Raw genomic sequence first — 16,710 nt, forward strand, 5'->3', positions numbered from 1 at the left:
AACTACTGCGCCACCAGGGAAGTCCCCACTATAGTGATTTTGATGTTCCACAGGAGAAACGGTTTCTGCAGGTCAGGAATCTGGGCATGGCTTATCTGGGTCCTCCAGCTCAGGGTCTCTCACGAGGTTGCAAGCAAGTGTCCCCAAAGCTGCAGTTCTCTCAAGGCCCAACTGGGGCAGGGTGCCCTTCCCAGCTCACCCACACGGTTGATGGTGGGATTTGATTCCTTACTGGATGTTGGACTGAGGACCTCAGTTTGTCCCTGGTTGTTGGCTGGAGGGCCATGCTTAGTTCCTTGATTTATAAACCATAAAATTTTCAAGGTTTATCTACGTTGTGGCATGTACTTTGCTCCTTTTTGTGGCTGAAAGGTATTCCAATTGTATGGCCATATCACATTTTATCCATTCATCAGTTGGCTATCTGGATTGTTTCCTTTTGACTATTGTGAGTAGTGCTGCTATGAACTTTTTTTTTTTTTCCATTGGGGTCAAAGTAATTTTATTCATAAGCCCAATAAAACATATTCTTAATTTCCTCTTTCCAATCTAGGTCTGACCTGGAACAGACTGTTCTGTTGTAAGATATCTGCAATGAACTTTTATGTACAAGTTTTGTTTGAATATCTGTTTTCAGTTCTTTTGGATGTATACCTGCTAGTGTTGGAGGATCTCCCGCAGAGGCGGGGGTTGGCTGTGGCTCACCGCGGGGACAAGGACACTGGCAGCAGAAGTTCCGGAAAGCACTCCCTGGTGTGAGCCCTCCTGAGCCCTCCCGGAGTCCGCCATTAGCCCCACCAAAAAGTTATAGCCTCCAGTGCTTGGGTGCCCCAGGCCAAACAACCAACCTTCCTCCTTATTTCTGAAAGATTTATATTCTGTAATTGACCTTGGTTAAGCTTTCTTAATCTCATATTCTAAAATGTCTCATTTAATCAATAACAAGTACTGTACCACCTTCAAAATATACATTAAGCATTTCGTTCACTGAATACTATCTCCTTTCCTTCCAGAATATTTTACTGTGCCAAATGCAATATTCCTCTGACTCAACAGAATCTCCAATCCATTGACAGTTGACTGTTCATTGCCCCATCATTTGTCTCTTTCCTAGAACCAAAAACCTTTCCCAGAAACTTTTCAGGAGACTGACCCTCATATCTTAGTGGCTAGAACTGAATCACATGCTCTTTCTTAAACTAAAACCGTTAAGAAAAATAGAGTTACCGGGATTGGGTTAAACCAATCAGGATTTTTTTCCTGAGGTGGGGATAGAGTGATCTTCCTGAGAGGTGAATACTTCCACATTGATTCCAAGGAAACAGGGGGACTAAATGTTGGGTGGTTAGCCAATAGTAAGTGCTATAGCACTATGTGTAAAATTTATCTTTTAGCCTCAGCTACAAGTGACACTTTTTGTAGTCACTGCTCATTTGTCATGAATAAGGTAGGCATTAAAGATAGCTCTGTTTCCATCAATCACATTCTAGAACTGGTTCTACTAAATACTTGTTGGATGACTTTAGGTAAGGCATCTACTAACCTCTTGATTTCCACACCCACAACGCGATATAAATGTTGCTCTTCATATATCATGGGATAGCTGGGAAAATAAAATAATTATACTGTATAAATGCAAAGCAATATTATTTTAGCTTCCCATACTGCCTGTTTGTTCTATTTTCATTTATTCATTCATTTGTACACCCTTTCAACAAATAGTTGTTGACAGTATACTTCATGTAAGACATGGAATAAATATTTGGGAATCAAAAAAGTTTTCACCATGGTCCTTGCATCTAAGGTATTAACCAATGAATGATTTAGCAGCAACTACTTTCTCCTGGAGTACAGAATCAGGCAAGTGTAAGATGCCTTACAAGGCAGTGTAAGATGTAAGACAAGAAAGGTAAAGTGGGGTAACAAGGGGTGTTGTTTCTGGAAACATAAAGGTTGCTTCAATTGGAGTGTGATCTACCCTATTTACTAAGTAGCTGCAACCAAGTGTGTGAGTCCAGAGGTGCCTACATTGCTTTTCTAGCTTAGGTATTATTGCATTTTAATATTTACTGATATATAATACAAGCAAAGCAACAAGATGGGTTTATCCTAGAACAAAACAGTGAACAAAAACTAAAAGAAGATTGGTTCCTGCATGGGCTAGTGAGACAACATGAAATTGCCATTAATGAACTAAGTAAAAAATTGCTTTCCTGATGAACTAATAAACTTTTGTTCTGAAAGTTCTCCATTCTTTGGAATGATAAGAAAACACTCATGGCTTTAAAGTCAGCCAACCAATTGTCTAAAAGATCCAACAGATCAAAAATATTTTTCAATTTTGGAAAACTAACATTTCAGAAAAAAAATAAGATGTTAAAACACAATTGCTATCATCTATGCTTGTTCTTGAAAAATATAGGGGAGAAGAGAGATTTTTACCAGGATTTGGAAAATATTATTTATTTCTGTAACAGGATAACAATATATTTCGGATGGAGGGGACTTCTGGAGGAAATTATGTTTCTGAGCAATAGTGCCGGCTTGTTGAAAGTCATTATAGAAAGCATAGAAAGCATATTGGTAATTTAAACTTACCATAATTTTCTATCTGGTTTCTCAAATAGTTCTGTGTATTTAGAACCAATATTTGATGGGAGGGAAGAATTCCCAACATCAAAATCCTAGGATTTGTCAGGACACTAGAAAAGAAGCTTTGTCACTGCAAAATAACTTCCTTAGCAGGGTATAATAGAGAATGTAAAACAGCAGGTCACCTCCATTGTTGATGTGTGGTTCCGTGAAGTTCTATTCATCAACTGAAACACAACTTAAACAATTCAGGTTAGCTTTGATATGCTGGGGAACCATACAGTGGTCAGCTTCTTTGGAGCAAAGCTGTCTTGCAGTCTGCGGAGCTTGTGATCTGTGCAGCCTCCACATTCAAGCAAGGTTGACGGGACTGCCGTTGAAGCATGGATCACTCCAGCTCTGTCCATACACATGGACCCCTCCTCTGTTGGCTTCTTCTACTGCAGTAAAAAACAAGTAAGCACTGAATCATTAACTGACAAAGGAAAGATGAAACAGCAGGGCACTGAGATACTAGAGATAAAACTTTCTTGGCATAGGCACAAAGTTAGCTGCTTAATGTAGTTGTGAGATAATAGATATCTATGAAGAGCTGGCCATTCGTCAGTTTACCTGATTAAAAGAGAAGTGATAATAAGAAACATTTTAATTCTGTTTACTAAAAGTAACTGATACTTATTTGGGGCCAGGAACTATACAAAGCATTTATGTTAACTGTTTCATTTAATCCGCTGGACAATCCCATGACATAGGTATCTTCCTCACTACAGAAAACAATTGAGGCAAAGAGTTTAACTTGCTTAAAATCTCACAGATATTAAGTGATGAAGCTGGAATTTTAAAAGCCAGGAATTTTAACTTTAGAAACCATGTTCTTAGTATTTTCCATCCTTTCATAGAGAGCCTACCCTTTTTCTCACAGATATTAAGTGAAGCTGGAATTTTAAAAGCCAGGAATTCTAACTTCAGAAACCATGTTCTTAATATTTTCTATCCTTTCATAGAGAGCCTACCCTTTTCCTCACAGAATTTAGCTTTTTCCTTTCTTTATCGTTACTTCACCAGGAGGCCATCTTCTTTAATAACTTCTTTAAAAGTCTAGTAGATAGCTGTAACTTAAAATGCTATGTATGTCATCATGCAATCTTAAGAGTAGAATGACTTTACCATTTTAAAAGTCCTATGAATAATCTGACAAAAATAACCTACCCTATTCTTTAATGTAATAGATTCATCAGAAAAGAAGTTCTACTTAAGACAAATTAGAAAAATGTAGAACTGGGTTCAGTTTTCTTTTCCACTCTGAAAGACACAACAGATAATGTTTACTTCTGGATAAAACTGCACAACCATTAGCAATCCAAATCTTCCATTCTCCGTTGGATCCTCAGAGCTGAGCATCCAAACTTCTACTTGTTTCCCCTGTTCTCTCAATTGCAAATCTAAGCCATTTCTACATTCCATGGGACTTAATTCCCATTCCTCCATCTCTTCAGACAATCTTGCTTCCTATGTCACAGAAGAAAGTGAGGCCACCAGGCCTGAAATCCATGAATTCTCTGCCACTAGACCAACAAATTTATCCACATGTGCATCCATCCTTTCAATCCTCCTTCAGAAGATGAAGTCTCCTCTCCTTCTGGTCCAAATCAAATTCTCTGTGCTCTTGGTTCCACCCTCTTCCATCTCTTCAAGGAAGTTGGACTATTAATTTTCCATTCCATCTCTTGTGTTGTGGTAGATTTGTCAAATACATTGCTGCCATGCCCACAGCCTCTTATAAGGGAAGGGAAACCACCCAGTCTTTGTAAAGGGGCAGCCATGTTTTGTACCACACAAATTCTTGTGTACTAACTGATTGGACAAGGTGGGCATCTATTTCAAAGGGCAGCCAATTTACAGGCTGGTAGAGAATTAAGACATGGCCTGGTATGAAAACTTTTCAAAGGTGCTCACTGCTTTAAGAATGAGAGACCCATTTTAAGTGAGATGAGTGGATTTTTATTATTAGAAAAGTTATGAAATGATCTTTGATGCCTGTCTTGCCTGTGAAAGTCATTCATTTTAAGGTGGAAGTAAGTGTACACTGTACGGTTGCTAGAGACCTAAGCATCTCAGTACAGAAATAATAACAACATTGAACATTATGATAAAAATATCACTCATAGCAGCCTATTATACTGGGTTTAATCATCTCTGATTCTCACAAAAATCCTGCAATGTAGGTTCTAATATGCCTATTTTCAGGTAAGGAAACCAAGGCTCAGAGAACTTGGGTAGGTTTCCGAGGTTAATGTGTCACTGAGCTGTAGTCTGGATCCAAAGCTTATGAGCTCTTTGTCCTTTTTATGCTGCTTTTTCCTAGCCAAAAACATGAAGGCATTAATTAATTTTATCATTTGTCATCTTGGCTTGACACCAAAGATGATTAGAGTTGGTTTACATAAGTATATAACCAGCATAAATTAATGAGTAATTAGAGGAAGAAAAATAAAATCAAGCTAGGGGCAAATTTAGTGTTTTGTAAATAGTTAGGCAGGGTCTCTAAAGATTGTTTCATTAGGAAGGAGCGATGCCGTTAGGAAGACTTGGTAGCTCCTGAGGACTCAAAAGATTGGGCATGAAAGGTGATCATTATTAGATACATATACTAAGTAAAATATAGTGAGATGCATCTAGCACAAATGCTTGCTGAATGAACTTAGAAATATTACCAAGCACCTCAGCCTATAAAATATAAGGTTAGGAAGTCCATAAAGGGGGGGGGGAGGGACAAATTGGGAGATTGGGATTGACATATACACACTACTACACTGTATATTGTGTATATATAATAGATAACTAATAAGGACCTATTGTATAGCACAGGGAACTCTACCCAGTACTCTAATGGCCTATATGGGAAAAAAAATCTAAAAAAGAGTGGATATATGTATATGTATAACTGCATCACTGTGCTGTACACCTGAAACTAGCACAACATTGTACATCAACTCTACTCCAATAAAAATTTTTTAAAAAGGAAGTTCATATAGAGTAGATATTCATTAAATATTAATTTGAGCAAAGTTCTGTGACAATATCACTGACCATGACTACTCAGGCATTGGCATTCCACAAAATGGCATACCAAAAAAGAACATATTCTAAAGATGGTTACCTGCCACAGAACAGCTTAAAATTTGCAGCATTCAAGTCGGAATCTATTCTTGATTTTACACCATTTTCTTCACTGGGTTAACATTAAGAGGTATACCTCTCCGGACCAGAGGGGCATTTTTAAGGAGAAAAGGAGTAAAGATGGAGACGAACTTACCCAGAGCAATTTAACGGTGTCTTTGAAGGAAAAGCTACACTTAACAAAAACATGGCCCAAACTTCCTTCAATCTGGATCATCGTATGACTTCTTTAATACTTATTCTTTTCCCAGCTGGCATATAAACTAGGGTTCAAGTGGAGAAACCAAGGTATTCTTTAGATTTATGATTTGGGGGGGTGAGATTCTGAGCAATAACCTACGAAAAACCGTAGGGGCTGATTTGAATATGTCATTACGTGGGAGGAGAGTTTGGACTTGGAGTGGCGGTAAATACACACCTTGTTTGCTTCACATAGATCAGCTCATACTTAATAATGGAGTAAATCTGTTGGGCCAAGATTCAATGCGCCCGAGTTAGCAGGATTGCTGTCTCTACTGTCTAAGCCTTCGGTATCAACAAGCACAGTTCTTCTGGGGTGCTGTCCCCCTGATGTCAGCTTTGCTGGTCCAGGTCAAAATACTACCAAAGGCTCAGGAATTAAATTTCCTGGAGAACTGAGCCTCTTTCCAGGTTCGCCTCTGCCTTGCTGTACAGGGATTAATTTCAAACTCTAATGGGAGAGTAAACCCTGGGCTCCAGGAGGCATGCTGGGCCCGGGCCCTGGGGTTTGCATTTTCAGTCACCGCCTCAGGTGGATTGGATGCAGCTGGTTCAAACTACATGTTGAAAAACAGAGTAGAATGGGGTATGGATGATGATACAGGAGTCAGCTCTTAAAAGGTGTCCTGTTTTGGCAGCTTTGGAGACTTAAGGCTGAGTCCGGGCTTATTCACACCCTGGAGAATTTAAACAGCGGGGGAGTCATTGAGTCAGTCCCTGAGGCGCCGCCAGCTACGAGGAAACTCGCCCACGCTCGGGGAGCCAAGCGACGCCGGCTCCGCCTAAGCCACAGGTCTCCGAAGCTCCTCGAGGATTTCTACCGGTTTCACCCGAGCCACAGGGCCACTGGGCTCCTCGGAGCGTCCCGCCCGCATTCTCGGTGCTCCAGCAACACCGGCCGCTTCCACACAGCCGCAGAGCTGGGTAGGCGCAATGATTCCCGGGGGGCACCGGCCGGAAGCACCCTCCGGACCCGCCCCCTGCCCACCGGAGCCGGAAGCTGTCGACCGAGCCGGTATGTTGCCCTCCGCGGGCCGCAGTGCATCATGCTCCGTGGCCCCTGCCGCCTCTTCAGGGTCTCCGTGGCACCCGTCGCGGCCCTGGCTGTGGCGCTGGTCTCGTCGCTCTCTCGCTGCTCCCTCCTGGAGCCGGAGAACCGCGTGGTCTTGCCGCTCAGCCCCTACTTCGGCACCAAGACTCGCTACGAGGATGCCAACCCCGGGCTGCTGCCGGACCCCGAGGCGCCACGGCGGGACCCACAGCTGCTGGAGGAGACCTGCACCCCGGTACAGCTGGTCGCCCTCATCCGCCACGGCACCCGCTACCCGACCACCAAACAGATCCGCAAGCTGCGGCAGCTGCACGGACTGCTGCAGGCCCGCGGGCCCGGGGATGACCGGACCCGCGCTGCCGGCGGCGGCGACCTGGGCGCTGCGCTGGCCGACTGGCCGCTGTGGTACGCGGACTGGATGGACGGGCAGCTGGTGGAGAAGGGGCGGCAGGACATGCGACAGCTGGCCCTGCGCCTGGCCTCCCTTTTCCCGGTCCTCTTCAGCCGAGAGAACCGCGGCCGCCTGCAGCTAGTCACCAGCTCCAAGCACCGCTGCGTGGACAGCGGCGCTGCCTTCCTGCAGGGACTGTGGCAGCACTACCACCCTGGGTTACCGCCGCCCGACGTCGCAGGTGACCACCCCGGGCCGCCCGGCCAGAGCCCTGCCTCGGTCCTCCCCCAGATCCCGGACTTCCCCGATCCCAGCCTCTCCTTACTTCCCTTTGTCCCCAGCCCCCCCATCCCATGGAATGTTCAGGACTTGGCTCTCTCCCTTATCCTCGTACATAATGTTCATTTATTCATTCATCAGGGATGAGTTTGGCACCTTCTACGTGCAGGACGCTGTGGTAGACGTTGGGGGATCCAGTAGGAAGGGAGACAGGCCAGGGCAGTTTTTGATCACCCATTCCCAAAATGAATTTCTCCCTCTGAGCACCAACCCCTTTCCCCTTTCTCCCTCTGGCGGCTAGTTCTACAGTTCGGCGCACTTTTTTTTTTTTTTTTTTAAATCTAGGACTTTTCTTCCTCAGGCTTTATTTCTGATACTACTATTTGGGTTTTGTTTTGTTTTGTTTTTTTCACTTAACAGCCTTTTCAGATATTGATTCTAGACCTACAACCTATTTTAGGAAGCTACACTCAAACTTTCTTTACTGCTCTGCTTTTTTCTCTGTTTTGATTTTGCATGTACTATAGAGTGACTCTCATTGTAGCTGTGGTCCATGGTCATGGCACAGTACTTTACTAATTTATTCCACTACCGATACTTTTGCAAAATTTGAGAGATCATCTAGTGGAGCTCTTTTATTTCACAGGTGAAGAAGCTGAGCCCAAGAAAATGCCTTGCTGATTGTCCTTTCTTAGTTTGAGGCCCAGAATCCAGGTCTTCTGTTTTCCCTCAATTGATGCTTTTTCCCTAGAAAATGTTTTAAAAGTCACAGATAATAATAATAGCAAACACTTAATGCTTGCTATGTGCTAGGTATGCCTCACATTTATTTCACAAAATCCTTACAACAGCTCTCTGAGGTTGATTGTATTTTCCCCCCTCTTAACAGGTGAGGAAATTGAGACACAGAAACACTAATTTGCCTAATTTCAAATGACTAGGTATGAACCCAGGAAATCTGATTTAGAGCTTGGTCTCTTAACCATTACACTACGTACAGCTTCCATTTGTCCTGTAACTTAAGGATAAGAATGAAAACATGACATTTTTGTGCCAGAGAGATGAACAAGTGTTAATACTTTCTTGATCAGCTTTTAAAGTCATAGCTGAGGTGAGGCATCATTTAGCTTTAAAAAGCCCAAGCAAAAAATAAATTAGAAGTAGACTGGTTTGTCATTTCTCTAATAGCATTCTCTCTTAAGCCGTTCAGCCATCTCCAAGGGGTTCTTCCATTGACTCTGTCATGACTGTGGGTAACTCGGTTGGCTGACTTGCGTTTAGTCACTTGTTGAATCATGCTTTTTAATATAGCTAGACTTTTTTCCATTGATATGAATGAAAATTTCCCACAAACCTGTTAAATTAACTGAATGTTGAAAGCAGAACATACTTCAATATAGTACTATATATGTATATAGTGTATACCAAAAAGGGACTACTGGACCTCCTGGGATGAATGAATTTTTGCCCTTAGATGGATTATGAGAATTGGCATTTGCCAGCCATGGATCAAAATAGTTCAGGATAAGCCACCCCTCACCATTTTCAGTATCAGAGATTAAACCCTTTGCTTAGCTGCTTCATTGTTATCTACAGACAATTGTTTTGCCTGTTGTGTACATCTGGGCTTTGGAGGGAAGCCACTGAATTGGATTTTGTATTCTTACAGAAACAGAACAATGCCTTTGTTTCTGTTTAAAGAATAGCAGTAATTAGATAATAGCAGGGATGAATTATCCAGATCCACTTAGGAAATTTTGAGGCCACAGAAAAAGATGACAAAAATCACTTATTTTCCTAGTAAGTTATTTCTTAAGAACTGTAATCTGATTGCCAATTAAAATTGGCAGAATTATTCATTTCAGGAGCTCCTGAAATGGATACACGCACACATACATATAAATATTTTCACATACACATCTGAAGCAAAATGGTAAAACTAGACATAATTTTCTTATTTTAATTACAGAAATAGTATACTTGGTGTTCTTTTCATGGTAAATTATTGGAGAAATGATGATTGGAATCTGTGTATTTTTAAATATGACTGAGAAAACTTAAAAGGCACCCCAGTAGTTGAAGCATGATTACGAATGCTTTTCTAGTATGTATTTGTTACCGAATTGGGGAAATAATGTAACACATAAAATTCTAAATGGGAAGTTATTCTGGAGCTTCAGTTAGAAAATAAACCGAATCAGAAGCATCTAGCACAATGAAATACAGAAGATCTGAAACTTTAATGTATTTTGTGCTATTGTCAGTAGTTTTTGTCCAAAGCAGTCTTTTGTAAAGTAACACAGGGTTGAAAAAGTTAACTGAGAAAATAAAATACTCTATTTAGACTTTGGCTTAGAGTAGTAAAACAGAGCCTGTCTGTTGAATTCTCTCTCACCTTGTAATTAGAAACGTTGCTAATTTTTAGATTGTTTTCTCAAATTTTCTGTGCCTGATGGAAACAGTACTTAGGTAATAGATTTTTACACTTTTTATGACATTCATATCTAATTATTTTTGTTTTCTTTAAGAAAACATTCATTTCAGTTACCTTTATTTCATAGTGTAGTATTGCTCTAACATTTTATTTTATCTTTGATATTTTCTGTTTCTTTAGTCTTTTTTAGCGTATCCTCTCATGAACTAACAATCATTACAAACGGGGAATAGTTTTGTCCTATGTCTTTCTTGAGTAGTGTGTACTTATTTCAGACATGTCAATGAATAAATAGGTTTTTAGTGTTCCTTTTTACACTTGAAACAAAATTTTCCAATAATTTGAAATTGTCGTTCATGTCAATGGATATATATATATATATATATATATATATATATATATACATATATATATATATACACACACACACACACACACATACATACACACACAATTATTTTTTTCCCTTTCAGACATGGAGTGTGGACCTCCAAGAATTAATGATAAATTAATGAGGTTCTTTGATCATTGTGAGAAGTTTTTAACTCAAGTGGAAAGGAATGCTACGGCTCTTTATCATGTAGAAGCCTTCAAAACTGGACCAGAAATGCAGAACATTTTAAAAAAAGTTGCAGGTATTTTGCAAGTGCCAGTCAACAACTTAAATGCAGGTAATGTGCCTATTATCTCGCATTTGAACTCTGAAATAGTTTAAGTGGTTTTTAAACTCTGAACATGGAAAAATATGGAAGCATAAAGTTATTCCTTTTAAAGGATCACAATTGATTTTATGTTGAGAAAGTTATGTGTTCTAGAAAATTATGTGTGTCACATGTTCTAGTTATGTGTGTCAAGAAAAATTCTATACTCATGCTTACTATTCTTAGATTCAGATTCTTCTTTGAGTGTTATGTAAATTAATACACAAGATTCTTGATGTATCCTGGAATTTTTTTTTTTTTAGGACAAAGTTATATAAAGCTTCATCTCTAAACATTATTTATAAAACAAAAATTATCTTTTTCTGAATTATCTCCTCTTAAAGTGATACAAATGGAAAGTCATATAAATTCTTTAGCTTTTAAAGCAGTTCAGAAGTACATGTTAATGTTTTGAGAGGGGTTAAGTTTTTAAAAAGTAGTGTGATTTTTTTTTTTTTCTTTGAAGCTTTTATACCTAGAGATGCTGAGGAAATGAGCAGTCATGTATGTCATAAGCTATTGCAGTGGATGGGTTGACTGTGCAACCTGGGACACTTTAGGGTGAAAGGAAACACTATTAATAATTATGCTGGGAAAGCAGGTGGAAAACCAAGGTACATGGTCACCAAGCAATGAGAAATTAAGAAAATATAATAAGATTTTTTTTCCCTGTTTTCTAGGAATGTATAATCCATACAGCAGATATTGACAGATATATAGAGTGTGATTTCATTATACTGTGAATAAATTTCCAAAGACTAAAAGTAGGAGATGTTGGGAATAAATTAAGTAGACTAGAATATGTCGATCCTGGTGTCTGAATGCTTTATAAGGATCAAAAAAGTGAAGATGCCTAGACTAGCATCTAAAATTGAGTTTTTTCTCTTTTCTTCGACTGGCTATACATTGGGGTTGTTTGCAGAGCTTTAAAAATTATTTGGGAAATAAGTCAAGTATGTAGATAATAATAAAGGCTAATATAATGAGTATCTGTATACCCACAACTTAGTTTGATCAAATTTTAACATTATGCTTCACTTAGTTGCTTTAAATATATTGAGGGTCCTTTTTCCCTATCTAGGATCTCATTCCTTTCCTTTTCTCCCAGAGGTAACCATTGTCATGAATTGAGCATTTAAGTCATCCCATGTCGGTTTTTATATTTATGTTTCTATACCTAAATGGGGCATTTTGCAGATTTTTAAACTTTTAGGAATGGTATCAAACTATGATATCAGTCTGAAATTTGATTTTAATTCAACTTTGTATTTTTTATTTAATGTGTGTAATTCTAGTTCTGCATTTTAAACTTATGTACAGAATTCCATTTTATAATACCAGCATCTAGCCATTATTCTGTTAGTGGGCATTTAAGATTGTTGAAGATTTTTTTAAAAACACTATTTCTAGTCTCTGACTTGACAAGGATTATTTGTATTTTACTGATGGGGTAACTGAGAGCAACTTCTTTTTGGAGGCAATATTAGCATAGTGGTTAAAATCATGGGTTCTGGAATTGGACTGTTTGTATTCGATTCTTGACTTTGTTATATTATTGACTAACTCTGTGATCTTTGGCAAGTTCCTTAATATCACTGTGCCATAGTTTCTTTCTCTGTAAAATGGATATAGGAATTGTACCTGCCTCACAGGATTATTGCAAGGATTATATGAGATTAATTCATGCAAAGCATTAGCACAGTACCTGGCACAGAGTAACTGTTCAAAAATATTTTAGCTATTTAAATCCTTTTTTTTTTTTTGCATAGAAAGGTGATGCTGTATGTATTTTCTGTAACTTATTTTTACTTAGCAATGTATATGTCTCATTTTTTAAAATTCTGTGTTATTTTATAGGATATATATAATTACATTTTTAGGTAAATGATAGTTAAAAATTTATTTAACCCATCATCAGGTTTTACTGGTCAGAGAGGCTGGAGCTAATACAGTCCAAATTCTTTATTTTATAGGAAATTACTTTCCTACTAAGGTTTTTCTTAGTTTTTAACTCTTTCAAATAACACAACAGTGGACATTCTTACAGTCCGCTTTTTGCACTTGAGAGTTTATAAGATAAATAACTATAGGTAGAATTGTTGGGTTAAGGTGCATGAATATTTTACATCTTAACATATACTTCCAAATTGTTCTCTGAAGGCGTAGAAAAATTTATATCAACAATATGTGAGAATGCTCATTTCCCCCAATTCATCCGACAGTGGATATTATTAGTCATTTTGACTTTTGCCAATTTAATTAATGAAAAATGATATCTAGCTTTAATTTGCATTTCTTTGGTTACTTGTAAGGTTGAACATCTTTTCATATGTTTATTAGCTATTTCATTCCTTCTGAGAGTTGCCTCTTTATAACCTTGGCCATCTTCTATTGGATTATTTTTATGTTTTTTCTTATTGATCATAGGTACCCTTTATGTGTTATGGATATATTAATTATATGTCCTTTGATATTGCTTGACAAAAGAATAAATCCTTTGCCTATTTTGTGTTGAGACCCAGGAAACCTAGAGTGACTTACCCAGGATAATTAGCGTCAGAGTCAGGTCTCATAGTGTGATTTTTCCCTCTTTGTTTCTCTCCTTCTTGACCCTTTGTTTCACCTTCCTTCTGACTCCTCAGTCTGCCCTTTCTTCGTTCTTTACCTTTTGCAGTCTTCTCTTCTCTTTTATATCCTTCTCTGTACTTGCTTCTTCTTAATAGTTATAATGTTAATTGTGTAGTTAAAAGAACTGTTCAATAAATGTACTTTGTCATTGCTGATTTTCAAGTTGGGGACTAAAACCTTTTATAACTTTATCTCCCCTCCTCCAGTCCTCTAAAATTAACAAAATCAAGTTATGTTTTATATAGTAAGTCCTTGGCATTCTATAGATATTCAGCCTTTGGAAAACTGCAGGAAATAGTAACCTACAAATTTTACCTTTTTTTTTCTCTCAGATTTAATTCAGGTAGCTTTTTTCACCTGTTCATTTGACCTGGCAATTAAAGGTGTTAAATCTCCTTGGTGTGATGTTTTTGACATAGATGATGCAAAGGTAAGTATTACTTTTGGAGTTTCTTTGCTTTTTTTTTTTTTTTGCATGGTTTTCATTGTTGTCTTTATTTGAAGCAGCTTTTCAAAAAATAAGTAGAGTAGGGAACATTAAGTGTCTTTGACTATCTTGTAATTTTCCTAAAAAAGAGAGATTAATTGTTCAGATAGGACCTACCTACTTGTAAATAGTTTAGGTTCATAAAACTCCGGAAAACATTCTTCCATTGTGATTTGATTTCTAGGTCCACCCAGTTAAAAATCTACTTAACCCATCATCAAATTTTACTGCTGGAAAGGATTATAGAGCTAATATAATCCAAATTCTTCTTTTTATAGGAAGCCAAAGCTCAGAGAGGATGAATGGTTTTCCAAATACCTATTCTTTTATAAAGTTTTCATAATAAATTGAGTTCTGTTTTCTACCCAGTGATGGCAGTGGTTCATCTAGGTTCTGCCTGGCTACTTTGTATTCCCTTTCTTTTCTCTTCATTCATGTTGTTTCTTTGTAGACTTTTAGACTCTAGAGAGAAAAGGGCAGACAGACCTCTGGTGACTGTAAAGGAGGCAAATTCTGGTCAAATCTGGGATGCTGGGAGCCAGAGAGGTGGGGTAGGAAAGTGTTAATTGTTTTCTTAAGTATTGAGGATCAAGGCATTGGATAGAATTCTGATGAATGAGAGTAGGATGTATCTTTATGTATGGGTCATTCAGAAATATGGACTTCAGAAACTTTAGTCATCCTTGCATACATATGGAACCTTCAGCATTCTGTATGAAAATCAATTATTAACTTCAGAATTTAACCTCAGATTTTGAAAAGAAGTGTACTGTTTGTCAGTTAGAAGCAAGCTTTTAAGCTGAAAGCTAATGTACATTTGAAAGTAAACAAGTGCTTTATTTCGTTAATTAAAGACTAAAGTGACCAGCAACCAGATTAAAGGTGATTTTTCTGTAGTATTATGCCAATGCGGAAGTAGGGCTCAGCCAGTAAGTTGGAAGAAGGGAAGAGAGACCTCAGTGGATGCTTGCTGTAGGATGCTGAGCGCCAGAAGTAATAGGTGTATGTATTTCCTCTCTGTGCTCCTGAATTGCTTCCTGATGATCTACTTTTTCTCTGTCTCAAGTACTCAAAACACTTCTCATCCCCTCTAAATGTCCATAACTATCACTTCAGAAACATCCTGGCCTACCCTTCTTTGAAATGCTCTATGCTTAGGATGATCGTAAAATTTATGTTCTAAATTGAATACTTTTATTTATTTTTTATAAATTTATTTATTTATTTTTGGCTGCACTGGGTCTTCGTTGCTACGCACGGGCTTTCTCTAGTTGCGGCGAGCGGGGGCTACTCTTTGTTGTGGTGCGTGGGCTTCTCATCGCAGTGGCTCCTCGTTGCAGAGCACAGGCTCTAGGCACGTGGGCTTCAGTAGTTGTGGCACACGGGCTTCAGTAGTTGTGGCTCGCAGGCTCTAGAGCGCAGGCTCAGTATTGTGGTACATGGGCTTAGTTGCTCCACGGCACGTGGGATCTTCCTGGCCCAGGGCTCGAACCCGTGTTCCCTGCTCCGGCAGGTGGATTCTTAACTGCTCCACCACTAGGGAAGCTCCTAAATTGAATACTTTTAAAAGTGAAAGGGGAACCAGTAATAATTACACCAGTATAGGTATAAACTGAGACTTATGGTCACCATTCACTTGTGTCAAAATTCCTCACCTCCCTTTTCTCCCTACCCAGATTGCTGTAGGGGAAAAAGACGATAAAAAGCCGAATTGAAGTGATTTTCAGTATTGTGTAAATGACTGAGGGGTATTAGCAAAAGGGAAATTTACTTTTTAACAGAAGAACAACTTATTTGCCCAAGTTACTACAGTTGTTGGAATATTTGGCATATGCTTACCTGGCTATCTGCCCTTTTTGTATTCTGAGTAGCTATATCCATGTGGTCCCTTACTTCCAAAGACCGACAACTCTGTGCTTTTATTTCCATATCTTAAAAGATGGAACTATTAGGTGACTTAGATTCTATGCTACTTGTTTTTCTTTTCCTTTTATTTTTAGGATTACCCTTTTATCTCTTTACTGCTTATGAACTTCTCTCTTTTTTTCCCTACAACTTATTTTGAAAAATTTCAAACTGACAGAAGTTGTAAGAACAACAGAATGAACATTCATGTCCTTCACCTATATTCACCAGTTTTTAACTTTTTTTGCCACATTTGTTTTTCTTTCTTTATAATCTATTAGTTTCCTATTGCTGCTATTACAGATTACTGCAAATTTAGTAGCTTAAAGCAACACAAATTTATTATTTTACAGTTCTGGAAATCAGAATTCCAAAATGAATTTTACAGGGCTAAAATCAAGGTATCAACAGGGGGCTGTGTTCTCTCTGGAGACTCTAGGGGAAAATCTGTTCCTTGTCCTTTCCAGTCTCCAGAGCTCACCTGCATTCCTTGTATCACTATGACCACGGCTTCATGGTTATATCTCCTACTCTGTCCTTCCTGCCTACTTCTTATAAGGATCTTTGTGATTATGGGGCCCATCTAGATAGTCTAGGATAATTTTCCATCTTAAGCTCCTTAACTTAATCACATTTGCAAATTCCCTTTTATCATGTAAGATAACATATTCATTGGTTGTAGGCGTTAGGATGTAGACATCTTTGAGGGACATTTATTCTGTCACATATATATGTAATCATTTTTTTCTAAATGTCAAGACTCTTCACCCTTAAATACTTGGGCATGCATCTAAACAAGAACCTTCTCCTACATAATCATAA

General features: G+C 38.6%; 1 protein-coding gene and 1 long non-coding RNA gene across 6 annotated transcripts in view; one reads left to right on the plus strand and one right to left on the minus strand.

The window, feature by feature from the left end:
- Window positions 1-6: 6 nt before the first annotated feature.
- LOC309604708 lies at window positions 7-6,791 on the minus strand. Of its 2 annotated transcripts, XR_014231000.1 has the most exons (4): window positions 6,191-6,791; window positions 5,909-6,035; window positions 2,599-3,032; window positions 7-1,603 (listed from the first exon to the last, which is right to left on the minus strand). It is a non-coding gene; the product is annotated as an uncharacterized lncRNA (long non-coding RNA). The 2 variants fall into 2 exon arrangements; XR_014230999.1 differs by lacking the exon at window positions 5,909-6,035.
- Window positions 6,792-6,995: 204 nt separating this feature from the next.
- MINPP1 (multiple inositol-polyphosphate phosphatase 1) overlaps window positions 6,996-16,710 on the plus strand; it is a 72,992-nt gene continuing 63,277 nt past the window's right edge. For 2 of the 4 annotated variants that reach the window (XM_082339516.1, XM_082339515.1), the window contains exons 1-3: window positions 6,996-7,695; window positions 10,641-10,838; window positions 13,829-13,926. In XM_082339516.1, the coding sequence (XP_082195642.1) occupies window positions 7,059-7,695; window positions 10,641-10,838; window positions 13,829-13,926 (933 nt within the window). In that variant the 5' untranslated portion in view covers window positions 6,996-7,058. The remainder of the gene's footprint in view (window positions 7,696-10,640; window positions 10,839-13,828; window positions 13,927-16,710) is intronic. The other 2 variants (XM_082339514.1, XM_082339517.1) reach the window with 2 other exon arrangements.

The sequence above is a fragment of the Balaenoptera borealis genome (genome assembly GCF_965194805.1).
Source record: "Balaenoptera borealis genome assembly, chromosome: 10".
Classification (NCBI taxonomy): domain Eukaryota; kingdom Metazoa; phylum Chordata; class Mammalia; order Artiodactyla; family Balaenopteridae; genus Balaenoptera; species Balaenoptera borealis.